Below are 20422 nucleotides of genomic sequence, written 5' to 3'. Positions count from 1 at the left end.
AAGCACCGCATATAACCACAAACTAAAGATGGCTGCAGAACACATCTCAAAGAATCCTCCTAAAAACCCTAACAAGACTCGTACATCAGAGGCCCTAATTGACATCAGTGTCTGTCCAGCCAAACCTACAGCTGCTCCTGTGTCATTAGTGTGGTGAAGTGGTTAAAGTTTCTACCTTGGCGTTGTCGAAGGTGACATTATAAAAACAAAAAATAGATGGCAACGAAAAATATTTATACAAAGAAATTGACTGTTGCATTCATGTGTGACAGTTACATGTTAATTACATACATTAGCTACCGTCGTTTTCTAAAGGTGTCATTTCATTTACCCCCTTGAAAGCACCACATGGTTTTTGAATGACAATTTGGGTGGGATTGCTTGCACAACTTGCCATCAAGCCAGAAAAATGAGGATGAGGAATTCCAGACAGTTTGAAGCACAGCACAGTCATCTTACCTCATTTCTTTCAGCTCTCTTGACGATTCATAAAGGTACTCAAATATATTTTGCCATCTATTTTCTCATCACAAAAAGCAGTTTACTTTCAATTTTTGTCACCTTTTGAAATCCTTTTTTTCCACACTTCATTGTAATGGAACTAATAATTCACATTCTGTCTTTGACTGAGCTGTTCCAATTGAGTTTAGCTTTAGGCGTAAGTTTTACCTAAAAGCTTTGAAGGGATCAGAAACATTCCACTACCAGGAGATGAAATGATACAGCCTGTCACAAGGGAAAACAAAAACATATTTCTGTGTTAAGGTCAGCTTGTTTTTAAAACAATTGAGCTATTTAATAAAATCATGTCATTATTATTTTTTGTTTTAGAAGTTCTTTAGTTTTATTATGTTGGGTTATCATTTTGTCTCAGGTAATTTTACAGTAAAGTACACTAATTTATGGTTTATATGACCTATATAATTAGCAGTAACTAACATTTTGTTGATGTGCAAGCCCATTCATTATGGATGAATGGATGGATAGTAGAAATATGTGTAAGGTGAGAAAAAAACAAATAGTTTCACATCAATACTGTATTTTTCGGACCATAGGACACACCGGATGATTAAACTTAGACTTAGACTTCCTTTTTATTGTCATTAAAATTTGAACTTTAAAGTACGGATAAGAACACAATTTTGTTGCATTAGTTCGTTGTAGTGCAGGATTGAAGAGCAATAAGGTGCAGATGTAAATAAATAGATTACTGTACAGATAAATGTATTGCACTTTTGCATATGCATCCACGTTTATGGATGTATGTTATATTGTCTTTATATTCCAGCGAGTTAATCCATTTTGGGGGGGACTTGAGGGGATTATTATGATGCGTTCAAGAGTCTTACTGCGCACTGTAGATGAGAAGGTCTATTTAGTTCTACTTTCATATAAAAGGTGGAACAGATCATAAGATTCATTAAAGGGGTCATTTTTTTTTTTTTTTTCTACATTTAAAACAATTCCTTGTGGTCTACATAACATGTAATGCTCATTTTTTGGTCAAAATGTTGCATAGATTAAGTTTTACAGACCATCTTCAAATTGCTTTCTGGCCATCTCTTCAGGATGCACCGTTTTGAGGGTGGTCTTATTTACGTGGCTCCACTTAGACAGCATCTTCTCCCCGTCATCTTTGTTGTACCTGGTAGTTTTTAGCGCTTCCATAGCGAGGCGACTGACAGATATTAGTTAGAACTGTACGCTATTTTATATTAGAAATGGCAACAGTGGAGGATGAATGGCCTACAAGAGGATAGAGAAAAAGAAGGCGCTTAATGACTACGGCACAAATTACAATGGCGGACGCGCGCAAATTTACAGGACTTATGCAGATGCCAAATACACATCAGCAGGTACCAATAGGTAAAAAAAGTTGGTTTTATGTAATATTGCGAAACAAAACGCCAGATAATGTGTTGAAAAATAAATGCCATTGTGGGGTTCTTATACAGACACCATAATAATACCAGTAGGTTGAAGCACAGTACATCTGACTACAGTAGCCGTCGTGTGCCGCATTCTAATAAGCGGTGCGGCCTTTTAGCTTACTAAAGTTGTACTAAAACATTCAGATAGATTTTTGTGTGTAATGTTCAATATTCTCAATGAAACATCAAAGTTTTGGAGTTGCTTAAAAAACAGGTACTTGCTAGGGTAATTTATTGAACAGTCTTCAACCTGCAGTCCACATGTATCTCTTATGTGTGACTGCCATCTGGTCACACTCATCATTTCACCCTGTAGGAAATATAATTGCTTCGAGGTCGGCAAGCACAACCAGAATTATTACGTACATTAGGCGCACCGGGTTATAGGCGCACATTTGATTTCTGAGAAAATTAAAGGGTTTTAGGTGTGCCTTTTAGTCCAAAAATATGGTAATTAGAAAATGCAATGTGTATATGTCAATGTTCATTATGTATTATTACACTTGTTTGGTTGTTTATGTATGGTGCAATCATATATGGGCAACATTTTTTATTTACTACTCATTTTTTGTTTAGTTTTTTTTTTGTGTTTTACGTTTGTAGCTGTATGTAGAAATGGTGTTGATGAAGTGAGAGCTGATTGCATCAGCTCTGTGCTCTTTTAATATTTGCCTCTTGTTTCCATGTGTTTTTCGTCTTATATTTTGTGGACCTATTGTATCTGCACTGCAACAACATGATTTCCCCATTGGGGAATAAAAAAATCTAACCTTTCATATTTATCCTATTCTATAACTACACTATTAGAGTCAGGCAGAAATACAACATGAAGAAAAAACAGGGAGCTGTCATTAATCACTAGCCAGATAACTTAACTGTACTATAATGGCAGTTTGTGGCCAGCTATCTCAGTAATTGCATGCCATTACCCGAAAAGGAAGAAAAAAAAATCAAAAGACTGCTTTTATGTTTTTAGGCGGATAATTAAAAGTTTTGTGCTAGAGTTGAGGTGACATCATAGACTGGGAAAGGAAATATATTCATTCACACATGCTTCTTCATGCATGGACGAGCCAGGCCACTGTTTGTTGAACACGTCTATGCTAAATACCTTGTGGAACTTTTTCTTCAAACTACAGAACAACTGACTGCACAGTAAGTAGTGGATGTCTGCTTCTATTTAAATACGGTTTTGCTGACAGACAAAACAAAAACATCCATCCATCTATTTTCTACTGCTTGTCCCTTTCACATTCACACACTTTGGCCGATGAAGTGTTGCCAATCAACCTATCCGCAGGTGCATCTACTCTTTGGTCAAATTTAAGGCACCGGTAGCCGTAGAGTTTCCAGCTATTCATATTAAAGTGTATAATAATGGATATTGATAATGCTCCCATTAAAGCCTATGTTCAAAATAGAGCTGCAGCTGTTGATTATTTTAATAATCAAGTAATCTATCGATTAGTTTGTAAAATTGCTCGAAAAATCTGAGAGAACACTTTATCTTCAATGCGTATTTTAGGGAAAATAGTTGAAAAAAGCAAAACATTTTCTATACTTGCCATGCCCTTTGTTTTTTTTCCTGATAAATACACTTCATCAACATTAAAGCTTCAGTTTAACATGTGTGCATTCGTACCGATTAAACATTTAAGAACAAATTAAAATATCTGCTGTTCACTGCCATTAATCCTTGATATTACTTATTTCAAATCTGTGTTAAACCTCCTAAGTGATAAAAAACTGGCCCATTAAAAAAAAGTGTGACGTTTTATATACATTTAAAAAAAGAAAAGTAAAACGCTTTCCATTCTTAAACAGCTTCAGACCTTTCCATAGTTATGAAGTTATTTATTATTTTATTTTTGTAATGGATTTTTTTATGGTTTATGCTCTTTTTGTAAAAAAGCAAAACATTTTTGAGATGGGGAAACACACAAAAAATGCATGCATCCATCCATTTCTACCGCTTGTCCCTTTAAGGTCGCGGGGGGTGCTGGAGCCAATCTCAGCTGCCCTCGGGCAGAAGGAGGATAATTTCCAAAAAAAGAGTTACAGAGTTGAATACTTTACATTATGTAATTAACGTTGATAATTCATAACAACACTTGGTTTTAATGCCCTCTTATTTTTGGAACAATGACAGTTTTTTTTCAAAAAACACACACCCTCCTTAGCCGAAAAATGAACACGCTCAAAAAGTATATGTATGTATATATATATATATATATATATATATATATATATATATATATATATATATATATATATATATATATATATATATATATATATATATATATATATACATATATATATATATTTTTTTACTTTTATAGCTTCAACATTTTCAACAGCTACAGACTCATCCATACATCCATCCATCCATCCATCCATCATCTTCCGCTTATCCGAGGTCGGGTCGCGGGGGCAACAGCCTAAGCAGGGAAGCCCAGACTTCCCTCTCCCCAGCCACTTCGTCTAGCTCTTCCCGGGGGATCCCGAGGCGTTCCCATCCATACATATTAGGTTAAAAAAACCCAAAAACAAATTATCAGTAGAAAAAAGTGCTATATAAATACACTTCACTTCCCTTCACTTATATTGCATTCTCTTTTTATAAAACATAGGTAAAAGACAAACGTTTTTGTTGTGGGTAAAAACACAAAATATGCAATATTTTCCCAAAATTGGTTGCAAAGTGGAATATTTGACATTAGGTATCGACACGGGGCAGCACAGTGACGCGCGCAGTAGTTAGCTCACAGTGAGAAAGTCTCGGGTTCAATTCCCGGGCTTGGAATCTTTCCATGTGGAGTTTGCGTGTTCTCCTGGGATGGCTGGGGCTTTCTACGAGTACTCCGGCTTCCTCCCACCTCCAAAGACATGCCCGTGGGGATAGGCTGATTGGCAACACTACATTGACCCTAGTGTGTGAATGTAAGTGTGAATGTTGTCTTGTCCGTCTGATTTGGCTCTGCGATGAGGTGGCGACTAGTCCATGGTGTACCCTGCCTTCCGCCTGAATGCAGCTAAGATATTGTCCAACAACCCTCAAAGGGGCTAGCGATAGAAAATGGAGGCATCTGTTACTTTTTTTGGCGGCTTTCTCCCACCTCCACAGACATGCACCTTGCGATAGGTTGATTGGCAACACTAAATTGGCCCCTGGTGTGTAAATATCAGTGTGAATGTCTGTGTTAGCCCTGTGATGAGGCGACGACTCGTCCAGGGTGTACCCCACCTTCCGCCCGAGTGTTGCTGGGATAGGCTCGAGCACCCCTGTGACCTCGAGAGGCACAAGCTCTAGAAAATGGATGGATAGATGGTTCTTCAATACCGCATTTACACAGACCTATGTATATGTATCTATCCATGCAATAACAAGCCCCACGGTCATTGTTAATTGCATTTGAGTTGTTTGTTGGCAGAATGTTCACTTTAAATGAACAACTACGCTAAAACACTGTATTTGACCGCCTCAAGAATTGACTAGTGGTTGAGAAGTTTAAGTACACCCCAAAAAAAATTCCATGTAAGGGTGATAAATACATACTGTACATAGTACTTTGTTGAATCCTTCAGGAGGGATGTAAGGAAAATGGTTAAATCCATTCTGTATTTGTGGTGAAATTAATATAACATGTCAGGTTTTTTAGTATATCGAAAAATATGTGTTACAATGGTTATGAAAATGGGCAAACGGGCTAAGTGTGTAGAAAATCATTATCTCCTATTTGGAATAACTTTGCAAAAAGTGCCATCATGCCATTTTATAGAAAACGTTGCTTAATACTAAGTGGCCATATTTCAGCCCTCTACCCTTTAAATGTAATTGATTTGTCGAAGATGGTAGAAAAAATGCAAAAATAATTATCTTTTTTTTTTTTTGGTCAAGGCAGACCCAAGGGTTAAGATCAGTAGGCTTGCCGAAACTATAACCGCATATTTAAATTTCCAGGTATCCTATGCCGTCTGGATTTTATATATTTTTATTAGTTACACTTAAACAAGTTATCAAAGCAACATCATATAAAAGAAAATATTTTTTATACTAAATTAATCATTTCAACCCAAGTTCAAAATGTATAAAATAAGTTGCTATATATAGTTTGTTTTCATATTTGAGAAACAACCGCCTCTCTCCATTTATTGACTGCTTCCAATTAAGACAGCTCTCATTGCAGTTTAGGTAAGCAACACCCTTTATTTATAACCTAAACATATTGACATATGTAAAATACATTGTCCATGTTTACTATTCAGCATTATTGTACATATATTTTTATTGTATGTTATGTATCGGTTGTTTTCATTTACTAATTGTAGTATGGAAATAGACATGGAGAAAACGGCCATGGTTGACTGTGCCGACAAAACAAGGAAAAATAACACTCAAGTACTTAGGATATTCCGAGGGATAAACTCACTTTCTCAGCTATCTAGAACTGTTAAGTAGTTATAAAGAAACCACTTCATAGCTTGTTAGCCAGGCTCATGCTTTTAGTCAACAAATTCCGACCAGATTAGGCAACAGGCCACCATGTATACCCGGTGCATCTTGCATACCATGACAAACATTCCTTGAGAAATGGTACTGAGACCAGGGTGGTTCTAGGCATGCTTATATGAGGGGGCAGTCAGAAATGTGAAGGGGGCATCATGTGTACACATCATGCTCCAGCACTTTTTTTTCTGTGCTTATAGTAACGATGCTTTCTCCATTGAAATGGGTCTTTAGCTATGTGTCCAACCCCAACCTGGAGTAGTGGATTGCACTTTTTCAGGCCTCTACCTTCAGACCAGGGGCGTCACTAGACCTAATACTGTACTGGGGCACACCTGGAGCACAAATAATTCATGTGAGCGTGCAAAGCGCGCAAGCAAAAACATTTTTAGCACTTATTTATCATAAAAAATACATAAATAGTGCTTTAAACTATGAAATCATATCAGATTATGTTGTATGGATCTTTGATTAACCACCTGAAATTAACTAATGCATGTGACCTACTTGTGCACTTTTTTACTCAAGACTTCTGAACTGCTACTGGTAAAAGCAAAAAGGAAGAGCAATCATTATTTTTGAAATATATATTGCAGTAATCATCTGCAAATTTAACATCTACAAAAGTAAAACAAAAAATAAAGCACCCATACATCTCTGGGTTCTTCTATATTATTTGATTTCCATTTATGGCAATGTGGCTAATCCTATTTCAGATACACAAAACTATAAAATATACACAAAACAATAAAGCCACAGTAGTAGAATAAATGAACACCTATTGTGAGTCTGTTCAGGGAATCATTTTCTGAGAAGTAAACTGTAACGTCTCGTTTTCCTTTTTGCAAAGTGGTCAATCACTCTGGACAGACATGGAAATATTACAGTAACTGTTATACAGTTGACCAGTGGTTCCCAACTGCTGGCTCCTGACATAAAAGTGGATTGTGTGTCATTTTCAGTCAGATGTGTGAATGAAAAAAAAAAAGCTTAGGGAGAAAAAAATCAAATTGTGGCAACAAAACCAGTTTATTTTAGCCTTTTTTCAAGTGACTGTTAGTGACTATTTTAGCAAAAGGCAAACTGACTAACAAGTTGGAGGAGGACTCAGGACAGACATGGAAATATATTTAAAAAAAATCTAAATGGGGCAACAAAACCCGATATTTTTAGCCATCTTTCTGAAAACAAATACAGAAATGTTACTATTTTTTCTGGAAACAAAACCAGATGCTTTAGCTGTAGCCATTTTTCTGGTGACAAAACAATATTATTTTAGTCAAAGTCACACCGATTAACAAGGCAAGTCTACTGTGCTATTTTTCTGTGAAATAAACTTGAATGATTTAAAAATTGGCTCACGACTTGATGATATGGAAAAATGTTTTTCTTCCTGAAGATAAACCGAGAAGCACTCAACTCACACATGCTTACTCCAAATCATCATTGATGCAGAACCAGCAGACAATAACCAACATGATGTTTCATGTTCATTGGAAATTCCCCCGACAGCTCGTACAGGAAATGAATATGTTTGTCTTGATACAAGGAAGAACGTTAGCTAACTTAGCATCAACTTAAGACAATGATGTTGCCTAGCTAGCTAGGACTTCACTTACATCTCTCATTCCTCGCTTCTTCTTCTCTGCTGCGGGCGAATAACTTTCTGATATCCATCTAGGAGTTACAGTTTGAGTCAAATCAAAATCAAAATAATGTAATTAACAAATTGTTGTTGGCTAATGTTACCTACCTCAGCAGTGATTCTCAGCCTCTCTCTCTCTCTCTCTATCTCTCTCTCTCTCTCTCTCTCTCTCTCTCTCTCTCTTTCTCTCTCTCAACTGAAGTCTCATCCACACGTGAATACATTACCATATTAATTAGCCATGTGCTCATTATTAGTGGAGTGAATACAGTAGCAATCAATTAACATACTAAGTAGTATGTGCGCTGTTGTCTATGTTATGTAGACTTAAAACTCTGAAGCGTTTTTTTTTTTATTGGTGAAATTTTTACTGGGGCACTGCAGATCAACAGTCTGGCGACGCCCCTGACTGTTAAGCAGGATATATACCTAATGTTTCATTTTTCCTGACATTAACAGCATCATAAATGACTTGTAGCTTGTTACAGGGACAGTGGACTTGTTACAGGGACTGCTGCTCAGAGCCTCCGCTGTCACTGCTCTCGTCAAGTTGTAAAAAAAAAAAATAAAAAAATAAAAAAGGAACTCCGTAGTACCGAAAGTCCGCGACGATAAACGTGTTTATGACAGATAAGACTACACAAATACACCCATCCTAACAAGTATATGAGAAATGTAGACAACTTTTCCTTTTCTTTTACTTTCATACTGCAACAGTGATTGGATGTTTACTGAGGGCTGAGGTGTGTGTGCGGGTGTGTGTCTGCTGCGCAGCCTGTGGAATGTTGAATACACGCACAGCGGAGGGAGGGAGGAGAGGGAAGCCGACACTACTATATCGTGTGTCTCCCTTTTTCGGCGGATTTTTCCGCTAGTGCAGATAATTTTGTCAACTTGTAATGTAGTAATTGTGTTAGTTTATTAAAATTTGCTTTCTCAAATTTTTATTTGAGGGGGCAAGACATTTATTTAAGGGGGCTCCGCCCCCTCTTCCCCCTGTGTAGAGCCGGCCATGACTGAGACCCAGGGAAAGGTTTCCAAGCTCATGCCAACCTTGGAGGTCAAGTTATATGACAACAGAAGAGTTTTACTCATGATCATATTAAAATAAGTAATTTAAACAATCAGTTCTCCCTGTTGCTTGTAGCGCCAAAAGCGTGGTGAAAGGGGAACTGCACTTTTTTGGTAATTTTGCCTATTGTTCACATTCATTATGAATGACATGACGACGGAAGGATTTTTTTTTATACATTCTAAATCTATAATGAATAAAGTGAAATAAAAGTCTGCTTACAGCGGAGCCAAAGTGAGGCCCTCTATTTTGTCCATAAGATCCAATAAATAACCATTCTAAATGCGTCAATACTCCTTCTACATCTCGTGACTTGAATATTAACCAAGTATTAGTGATATTGTTATTTTAAGCGCTAAGGCAGACAAACTATTTACAGCGGTGATGTGATCACTTCCGTGTGTGCTTATGTTTACGACATCGAGTGGTCTGATGCTTTCTCGCTTCCGTGCTCCCTGGAAGTTTATTGGAGATCATAATACATGCATCTCACCTGGACAGAAGAAGTTTGAGGAGGCAATCTGACAAGTTGGTACACATTGACATCCATTTAGGACCAGGAAATGGCGAGAAAAACACGAAAAGACGTTTGGTCCCCCCACCAATGATTGATTGATTGAATTTTTTATTAGTAGATTGCACAGTTCAGTACATATTCCGTACAATTGACCACTAAATGGTAACACCCGAATACGTTTTTCAACTTGTTTAAGTCGGGGTCCACGTAAATCAATTCACCAACGCCCCTTGCCCCGTTTCTTCGTGAGAATTATGGTTATTCTTCATCTAAATGGGAATATATGAACATCCTAGTGACAGCAGACCTTGCAAAGCAAGTGATGGTTTTTTTTTGTTTGTTGGCTCTCATAAAGTCTGCAGTGGGCAGAAATCGGTGATGAAGAAAAAAAAAGAAAATAAAACATTTTGATGCGTTTTTTAAATTAATGCGCCATGTAAGCTTGAAATTACCAAATTATATAAATACTAAATGTTATTATAAATGTGCCCGTTACTACATTACATATACTGTATACTTACATCATGTATATAAAACCTCAATGGAGGTGTTTGGATGTTTTTTTAAGGGCTGTATAGGCGGAATTGCGCGGCTCTCATAGGCTCCAGTGTAAGCAAACTTTTGATCGCATTTATTTGATATTTAGAATGCAAAAAAAATACAAAATAACATCCATTGTCATGTCTCTCATAATGATTGTGAAAAATAGGCACAATTTCAGAAAAAGTGCACTTCCCCTATAAGTATTGGGGTATAGAGCTATTAAAAAAAGGTTCAGCTACAAATGTGATATTGTGTCTTCATTTCACTATAATGTGGGTTTATTGGTTTTTTTTGTCTGGTTGTAGACCAAAAAAATTGTATAGTACACATGCTTTTGGTAAATACAGTCTTTGAATGATGCCGACGTTGAAGTTATGGAGCTTGCCATCACCCGCATTGATTTTGGACCATCTTTATCTTCTTCTCTTACGCACGTAGGCATGACCAACAAAATTATTTGAATTCTAACAGAATAGGTTTTATGACTTAAAATGGAAATGAAGTAAACATTATATTTGTATCACTGATCCAACTCAATGCCAGCACACATCCTGCTGAGCATCCAGCCAAGAAAAAGTTTACTAGAAATGGAAGTAGTGCCATACTAAATAAACATTATTTGTTACGTGTCATTATCATTATAGTCATTATTGTTATCTATGGTTGTTGAAAGATGGATGGAAACTATTTCTTCTTAATGGTTATGAAAAAGTCCTGGTCCAAAATCTGCTACAGGTGCTGTATTTCATCGGGCGACATACTAGAGCAGGGGTCACCAAGCGGTGCCCGCGGGCACCAGGTCGCCCGTAAGGACCAGATGAGTCGCCCGCTAGCCTGTTCTAAAAATAGCTCAAATAGCAGCACTTACCAGAGAGCTGCCTCTATTTTTTAAATGTTATTTATTTACTAGCAAGCTGGTCTCGCTTTGCTTGACATTTTTAATTCTAAGAGAGACAAAACTCAAATAGAATTTGAAAATCCAAGAAAATATTTTAAAAAATTGGTTTTAACTGCCCCCGCTACCCCAAAAGGGAATAAGCGGTAGAAAATGGATGGATGGATGGTCTTCACTTGTTTAAATAAACTCATTAAATTGTTTACTTTGCTTCTTATAACTTTCAGAAAGACCATTTTAGAAAAAAATTCAACCTTAAAAATGATTTAGGATTTTCAAACACATATACCTTTTTACCTTTTAAATTCCTTCCTTTTAAATTAATGTTCAAGTAAATTAATTTTTTTTTATTGTAAAGAATAATAAATACGTTTTAATTTAATTCTTCATTTTAGCTTCTGTTTTTTCGACAAAGAATATTTGTGAAAAATTTCTTCAAATTTATGATTAAAATTCAAAAACATTATACTGGCAAATCTATAACATATGTAGAATCAAATTTAAATCTTATTTCAAAGTCTTTTGAATTAAAAAAAAAATTATTCTGGAAAATGTAGAAGAAATAATGATTTGTCTTAGTCCAATATCTTATATATTCTAACAAAGTGCAGATTAGATTTTAACCTATTAAAACATGTCATCAAAATTCTAAAATTAATTTTAATCAGGAAAAATTACTAATGATGTTCCATAAATTATTTTTGTACTTTTTTCAAAAAGATTCGAATTAGCTATTTTTTTCTTAATTTTTATTGGTTGAATTCTGAATTTTTAAGAGTCGAAATTGAAGATAAACTATGTTTCAAAATTTAATTTTAATTTTTTTTGTGTTTTCTCCTCTTTTAAACCGTTCAATTAAGAGGTTTTTTCATCATTTATTCTCTACAAAAAACCTTTCGTTAAAGGAAAATAAATGTACGACGGAATGACAGACAGAAATACCCATTTTTTTATATATATAGATTTATTTATTAAAGGTAAATTGAGCAAATTGGCTATTTCTGGCCATTTATTTAAGTGTGTATCAAACTGGTAGCCCTTCGCATTAATCAGTACCCAAGAAGTAGCTCTTGGTTTCAAAAAGGTTGGTGACCCCTGTACTAGAGCATTCATCCATTCTTTTATTTTCTGTACTGCTCAGCCGGTTTAGTCAGTCAGTATGTTTTGTCCAGGTCAGTCACAAATATGATCACGCAAAAACGTCAAAGTTTCCTGTTATTTATGCCTTGTATGTATTGACCTTTTGTGTTGATAATATTATTTTTTTCTTTTTAGGGAAAAACTTCAGCTTGGTTGCCAATTTTCTGAAGCGTCACTTTAACCTCCGATGTATTGTCAATCAGCTCACTGGTGGTACGTAGCCTATATATTTTCATAAATCAATTCCAAGTTAAATGAATCAGAAATATACATTTCTCTGACTCATGCACAGCCAAATTTCCCACAAAATGAGCAAGTCATCCGCTCTGCATGTTGTCTCTCCCCCTCACTTATTTTTATGTCTTGTCCCTACCTACTCGGGGTGTTGTTGAGAACAGGCAGACATTAAGTGGTTCTCGCGAGACCCCATTTAGAGTTTGTGAGATTGTCTAAGTATAGTGGAAAATATATCTCCATGGCCCATCTAGTGTCTGTGACCCTAAGCCACCTTTTCATGGGACTAACACGGCTGTCTTCCTGTCGGTAAAGTTAATATTTGCCCCCTTGGGAGAGGGATGTTAAAAACAGTACTGACCTGCTGCAGACTGAGATGATGGCTTTCTCAGCAGGGCTGTTACACATCAAATTAGAGTCAATCTTCCAAGGTCATAGGTTGTGTAATGGAGCCCACTCTGTTTTGTACATTGTGGTCAGTCTGTGTTACTATAACCATCCATTAAACTGATCTGTTTACGTTGTTTATTTTAATTGTAAACAAAAGTCATCCTCATTTGGCATAATTGTATACAACCTTAAATAATCATCCTGACAAATTTAAAATGTTTTTTGAGACTACAGTAAAATCGACAGAATGTATTTATTATTATTATTAATTTGTTGCTATTTTTGTTGCGTCCCACTATACGAAAGTTTTAAACGGAAGGAATAACATATTGTCATTTTTAAATTGGACTATTAACCAGAGGAGACACATGTATGAATCTTGTCTTGAAGTTCAATGAGTCTGTCCAAATAACTTTGTCTCCAATGAACAGACGACATTAAAACTGATTTATTTCTCATTGAAAGTACTTTTGGCAATAGCATTTTATTTTACATGATGGAACATACACAGCATCACACTTCCAAGAGGTAATATTTCATGGCTCTCTCTTTCTATATACAAATATACATATACAGATTATGTATGTGTGTGTGTGTGTATATATATATATATATATATATATATATATATATATATATAGACATATATATATAGACATGCACCTGGGGATAGGTTTATTATATATCATCCAGATCTATCATCCCTCAACAAGCGCAGTGAAATCATTTCAACATGCCGCCATAGACGGAAACACCTCCTAGGTAACACATGAGCCAATCACCACACCCTACGCCTGCTTGTACCCACCCACTCTGTGCCCTATATAAACCATTGTATGTGAATGCTTCCATTAAAATCTCCTGATGATTGAGGGAACCCCTCATGAAACAGATCTGTAGAGATGAAGTAGTCTTGTGATTTTTTCCCACACCTACATATTGCGCTCTACCATGGTATCGAGCACTATTCTCTGGATAATCCAATCAAGACATATATATATATATATATATATATACATATAAATATATATATATACATATATATATATACGTATATGTATATATATATATATATATGTATATATATATATATATGTATATATATATATATATATATATATATATATATATATATATATATATATATATATATATATGTCTTGATTGGATTGAGGGAAAGTCCCTAGTATTAGTTTGTTTCGGCAATGAAGTTATTTACTGGTTGGATCTGTCACTTCTGTTTTTGCCTTTAGAGTTACATGTGTTTCCCGAGCGCTACGTGGTGTGCGTAAGCCGTCCAGAGGGTGCTGCAGTGCACTATGGAAAACTGAGCCCAACCACAGTGAGTATCGTTTATACTATATTTCTTCTAACAGGCGCCTGGCAGAAGATCCCACAAAAGCCACTCTTGCCAAACAGCGCTTTCACTTTAAATAGGATGTTCATGTATGAGGGGGCGAGGCTGAGTTTTTAAGCCTGTTTGAAAAAAAGTCCCCTCCTCCCAATCACCTGAGCAAGACAGTTTTCCTGTTGAAAACTTCAACATTACTGGGAAGTCAAAAGTAAGACTGGAAATAATTGAAAACATTTCTGCCAAGGAGAGAGTCTGGGTACGTTTAGAAAGTTGAGGCTATGCTCACAATTTCAGCACAGAACATGTGAAGAATCAATAATTATTGCAAATGTGCACACATCCTCAATGCTTGAGCATTAGAGGTTTTGGTGCTGTGAAAAATAAATTATGCAGTTTACAGACTGTATTTTGGTCCATAGTGAATCCTCCACTTTTGTTGTTCCTCTCAGGATTTTAAACATATTTTAAACAACTGAGATATCACTGTCCATTAACAGTTTATATATAATTTAACATTCACAGTACAACTAATCAGTTCACTCCCCTACATATTAAATTCCACATCATTATGCATGCTGCAAAGATAGTGTAGTTGGGTTTTAAAGACAAAAGTGGCAACTTCAATTGACCGCAGTGAGAAATCATGCGGTTTGGTTAGAGTGCCTATTTTTCCTGTTGGAAGCGCATGCAGCTTATGTCATGTTACACACTTGCCAATATCATAAGTTATTTCTTGTCCATTCATATTTCCAGAAAGAATCTTTTGGTCAGTGCTCATTTGATCCCAAACTCCCCAGTGTATTCTGGGAAATGCTGGTGTTGCTTCTCACCTTGGCACTCACATCAAGGAAGGACATCTCTCCCATTACATTCCATGATCAGCAGCCTGCTGATTTTTTTCCTGTTGTTTCCCTTTGAAAATGTCTCTGCACCCTCCACAGTTTGGCCTTCAATGAAAGCGGGGATTGTAATATTTTTAGTGGAGCACAGTCGTCAGTGAAAAGTTCAGAGTGTGTAACCAATTTTTCTTGTTCAAGGAGGCATTGCTGTCGATTGTGTTCTCCTTCCCGGGATGTGGTTCGGAGGCTCATTCTGTGCATACAGTGGGATTGGAGAGTGGGAGTCTTGCGGTGTACCTCGAACTTATCCAACCTCTCGCGTGGTTTGTTGAGGAAAAACACCAGACAGCAAGTCTGACATTTTTCACATGACAAAATCAATTATTTGTTTACATTCTGGGCTATTTTCTAAATTGTCTTTTTGATGGTAAAATTGCCAGTGGTCGAACTATTGATTGGAAACAATTAAAGTTGACGTAAATCCTGATTGCACTGCTGTGTAAAATAAATGCGGTCTCACTTTGTTCTATGTCAGAGCAAATATTTTTAAGTGCTACAGTAGCTTTAGACAGCTCATCCCCAAAAGGATGCCTTATCTTTAGGGAGTTTAATTGCATGATTAAGAGACTATGACTTATAGAACAAAAAATGCTAAGCATTAAGGAAGTAAAGTAATCAAATTTGCACTTTGTGTAAGGTCAGTGAATTATTTTGTGAGAAAGAGTTGACCTCAGGGGTGGCCTTTAAACTCCGTGGCAGCAATCTTGTCATTCCCAAACATGCTGTACGATCATTTGCTTATTCCTCAAATACAACCTAACGTTTAGCTTATGTCATTTTTAACTGTATCACCAATCTTTGTTTTATTGAACCAATGACAAATGCTGTCCTCACACAGCTTGACATCGCAGTTGTTCACAGATTGGCAATATGTATGTGGCGGTGGAGGCGTGGCCAGGGTTAGGTCAAGAGTGTGGTGGGGGCATTGTTAATATGTTGTGTTTGTATAATTTGTAGTTGTATGGTAAATAGTAAAAGGGTTGTACTTGTATAGCGCTTTTCTACCTTCAAGGTACTCAAAGCGCTTTGACACTACTTCCACATTCACCCATTCACACACACATTCACACACTGATGGAGGGAGCTGCCATGCAAGGCGCTAACCAGCACCTATCAGGAGCAAGGGTGAAGTGTCTTGCTCAGGATACAACGGACGTGACGAGGTTGGTACAAGGTGGGGATTGAACCAGGGACCCTCAGGTTGCGCACAGCCAATCTCCCAATTGTGCCACCCCGTATGATGCATTCATTTTCTTTAAAAAGGAAAGACAAATGTGTCTTATTAGCTATTTGATCAACTCAGGTTGTGAAAGAAAAACTGATATGACCAGATATACAGTTTGACAGGTGAGCAATCTGGCTCCATTGAGAGCAGCTGCCTCAATCGAGCAAACAGAGCCTATCTACAGATTCAAAGCTGTTGCTTTGAATCTGTAGATTAATCCAGTGTAGAAATATTTTATAACAGCGCGAGAGTCAGGGCTGCCCGTGAAAAGATTCACACGTTGTTTTTTTTTTATACTTGAAGATGAATGTGCCGCTATGTGTTCTCATTCATCCAGGTTATTGTTAATCTGTTCATTTGACTGTTCGGTTTGTCTGTCTGACATTTGGCCTCTCATCCGAGTTCTTTTCATCAGTTCATGCTCATATACTTAGATTGGACCGCTCCAGTTTTTAGTGATTGGTGCTATTTAGCCTCCAACACACAGGTGCCAAACTCAAAGCCTGTGGGCCAGATGTGGCCCGCCACATCATTTAAAGGGGCCCACAAAAACCCCCCCAAAAAATCGTGTCAATATAGTACTTTATTGCTTCTTATTAAATGTATTAGTATTTTTCTTTTTGACAGGAAAAATACATGTACTGCACATTGTACACACCAGATTTTTTATATATACAGTCATATATACAACTCTTGTTTTTTTGTGATAGAGTGATTGGAGCACATACTTGTTGGTCACAAAAAAACATTCATGAAGTTTGGTTCTTTTCTGATTTATTATGGGTCTACTGAAAATGTGACCAAATCTGCTGGGTCAAAAGTTAACACTAATGTTAATATTTAACCATTTAACCACTCTTGGCAAGTTTCACTGCAATAAGACGCTTTTGGTAGCCATCCACAAGGTTCTGGCAACCTTCTAGTTCAATTTTTGACAAAATTGTTGCAGTTCAGCTAAATTTGATATTTTTCTGACATGGACTTGTTTCTTCAGCATTGCCCACACGTTTAAGTCAGGACTTTGGGAAGGCCATTCTGAAACCTTAATTTTAGCCTGATTTAGCCATTCCTTTACCACTTTTGACGTGTGTTTGTGGTCAGTTGGAACACCCAACTGTGCCCAAGACCCAACCTCCGGTCTGATGATTTTAGGTTGTCCTGAAGAATTTGGAGGTAATCCTCCTTTTTCATTGTCCCATTTACTCTCTGTAAAGCACCAGTTCCATTAGCAGCAAAACAGGCCCATAGCATAATACTACCACCACCATGCTTGATGGTAGGTGTGGTGTTCCTGGGATTAAAGGCCTCACCTTTTCTCCGACAAACACATTGCTGGGTATTGTGGCCAAACAGATATATTTTTGTTTCATCTGACATCACATGGACAAAGATAAGACCTTCTGGAGGAAAGTTCTGTGGTCAGATGAAACAAAAAATTGAGCTGTTTGCCACAATACCCAGCAATATGCTTCGAGGAGAAAAGGTGACGCCTTTAATCCCAGGAACACCATGCTTACTGTCAAGCATGGTAGTGGTAGTATTATGCTCTGGGCCTGTTTTGCTGCCAATGGAATTGGTGCTTTACAGAGATTAAATGGGGACAATGAAAAAGGAGGATTACCTCCAAATTGTTCAGGACAACCTAAAATCATCAGCACGGAGGTTGGGTCTTGGGGGCAGTTGGGTGTTCCAACAGGACAATGTTTGTATCAGTAGACAGTTGAACCTTGGTTTCCAACCTAATTGCTTGTTAAACAGGGTTCGTAAATAGAGAAGTGTGTACGTTGAAGCAAATTTCTCCATAAGAAATAATATGAACATGAATAATGGGTTTCAGCTAAGGATGGATCCAGTACTTTTTTGGCACTGACCCAATCCCAGTGGCCCTACAGGGCACTGATTCCTGTGAAATCCAATAGTGCCATGTTACGGTATATGGGTTGCACATGACATCACGTCCAGTTACAGACTCCGCCGGCTCAAACAGTCAATGTGCTACCGGGCACAAAATTGCTTTGCCAAACAACACATATTTTGCTCAGTCGTTCGTAAATTGAAAGGTTTGTACAACGAGGGGTTTGAAGTCTAGGTTCTATTGTATTTAATATAGTCGTAATGAAGCAAAGTTGATGAGCAATTTTAATGTTGTTTTAATCGTGTTCAGACTGCTATTTTAGCCGTTAGTATTATGTGAACCATGCCTGAATGTGTTGAGTAGTACCTAACTTATATCTAGGATAGTATATACTGTACATAGTGTGATTAATCTATAAAACAGGCACAGGTTGAGCTATTTAGATGCTGAAGACTTTTGCACAAGACTTTGTGAAAACAGATTTCAATGACCTTTCTTCAGTCAAGTCTTGTTTAGAGAGTTACTCCTATGGGGAGTCAGCACCAGCATGGGGAGGGCAGCATGGGAAGGAAGAGCAAGTGTTTAGGATCGTGGTCGTTGTTTTCTAGTCAGGCGCAGAGTGGGCAACTGAGGTGAGTGGCGTGCTGGGCTGCAGAAGTTTGGATCAAAGGCAGAACAGATGTGTTTCCAGTCCCCCCACTTCTTCTGTGCTCTGGACGGGCCTGTGTATTTACTCATCACCTCAGCACGCCTCAGTTTTTCTCATCTCACAACAGCCAGCACCGCAATTTTCCCAAGGACCCGCGGCCATCGGATGCTGATCTCCTCTCCACCTGGGCCAAATACACAGCTACATGACACGTGGTTCTGTCCACTCGTTTCACCCTATCATAGAGCTGCTTTGATTGTTTGGTGAGGCCATACTGTTGGGTTTACGTTAATCCTTACAATATGGGTGTATCCACAAACCTCCCTCATCATTAAAGGGATTCAAAACTGTCCATGCCCATGCATGTTTGTTGACTTTGTTGAAGGGGAGATGAGGTGAGCTTAGACAAACATGGCATTTTTTGGCAATAGGGTGATAGTTAGTGTTTGTGCACTTTGCAGGAGGTATTTTTTGTGAACTCAGTGGAGGATTTGTTTGTTTGTTGGTGCCAATTCAAGTTTTTTTGTAAACTTGGCCGTTCCAAAAATAAAGCCTTTCATTTGAAAACTTGTAAGAGGAATTAAACATTTCAACATGTTATAGGAATTGTGAGTGTGTTTGTGTTTGCCCGCATGTGTAATTGTGTTTGAAAGAGTTCTGTTTTTTGTTTTTTTGCCTGTTTATGCCCTAATTGAAGCTTTGCATGTTTTAAAAAGTTATCCTATATTTAAAAATAATTTGTCATTTATGGGTGTTAAGAATTTGTGGTAAAACCCAGTGGACCAGAATTCCTGCTAAAAGATACAGTAATACTAGAATGTGTAGTTCCAAATTCAATAGCTAATATTTTTTTAATCGTAAAATTATTGTGTGATTCTGTGTATTAAAATCATATTTAAAAAAATATATATATATATACCTATTTAAATGGGTTGTACTTGTATAGCGCTTTTCTACCTTCAAGGTACTCAAAGCGCTTTGACACTACTTCCACATTTACCCATTCACACACACATTCACACACTGATGAAGGGAGCTGCCATGCAAGGCGCTAACCAGCACCCATCAGGAGCAAGGGTGAAGTGTCTTGCTCAGGACACAACTGACGTGACGAGGTTGGTACTAGGTGGGGATTGAACCAGGGACCCTTGGGTTGTGCACGGCCACTCTACCACTGCGCCATGCCGTCCCTATGTGTGCTCTACTTTTGAGTGTAGCTGAAGCAACATAATCTCTATCACTAGATTTATCTCAGATATTAAGGCTCTCCTTTTGTTGGCCTTCCTTTTTTTAAAGTTATTTCAATGAGTCACCCAGAGTTAGTTTAAGCTATTAGAATCTGCTGCTTGCCTTTTAAATCAAGTGATTCATTCTCCTCCTTGTGCCCCTTTTCCGGACTTATCTTAATGTTCTGCCTTCCATATGCTCCGTCCTGTTTATAGCTCCTAGTGTGGAAGCAAGATGTTTTGGAAGGCACTCACTGTTTTTTTTTCTTTGGAAAAAACAAGCTAATGAGGTGAAGGGTATTATATTTGTATAGCGCTTTTTATTGTAGAGAGTCAA

The 20422-nt window shown here is 37.2% G+C and overlaps 1 protein-coding gene across 3 annotated transcripts in view; it reads left to right on the top strand.

Annotated features, from left to right (window-relative positions):
• The window catches only part of slx4ip (SLX4 interacting protein), a 65675-nt gene that overhangs the window by 33661 nt on the left and 11592 nt on the right, over nt 1-20422 (top strand). For 2 of the 3 annotated variants that reach the window (XM_061910582.1, XM_061910584.1), the window contains 2 exons: nt 12389-12466; nt 14131-14219. In XM_061910582.1, the coding sequence (XP_061766566.1) occupies nt 12389-12466; nt 14131-14219 (167 nt within the window). The remainder of the gene's footprint in view (nt 1-12388; nt 12467-14130; nt 14220-20422) is intronic. The other variant, XM_061910583.1, reaches the window with a different exon arrangement.

The sequence above is a fragment of the Nerophis ophidion genome, linkage group LG09, assembly GCF_033978795.1.
Source record: "Nerophis ophidion isolate RoL-2023_Sa linkage group LG09, RoL_Noph_v1.0, whole genome shotgun sequence".
NCBI lineage: Eukaryota > Metazoa > Chordata > Actinopteri > Syngnathiformes > Syngnathidae > Nerophis > Nerophis ophidion.
This window is presented reverse-complemented; position numbering and strand designations above follow the sequence as displayed.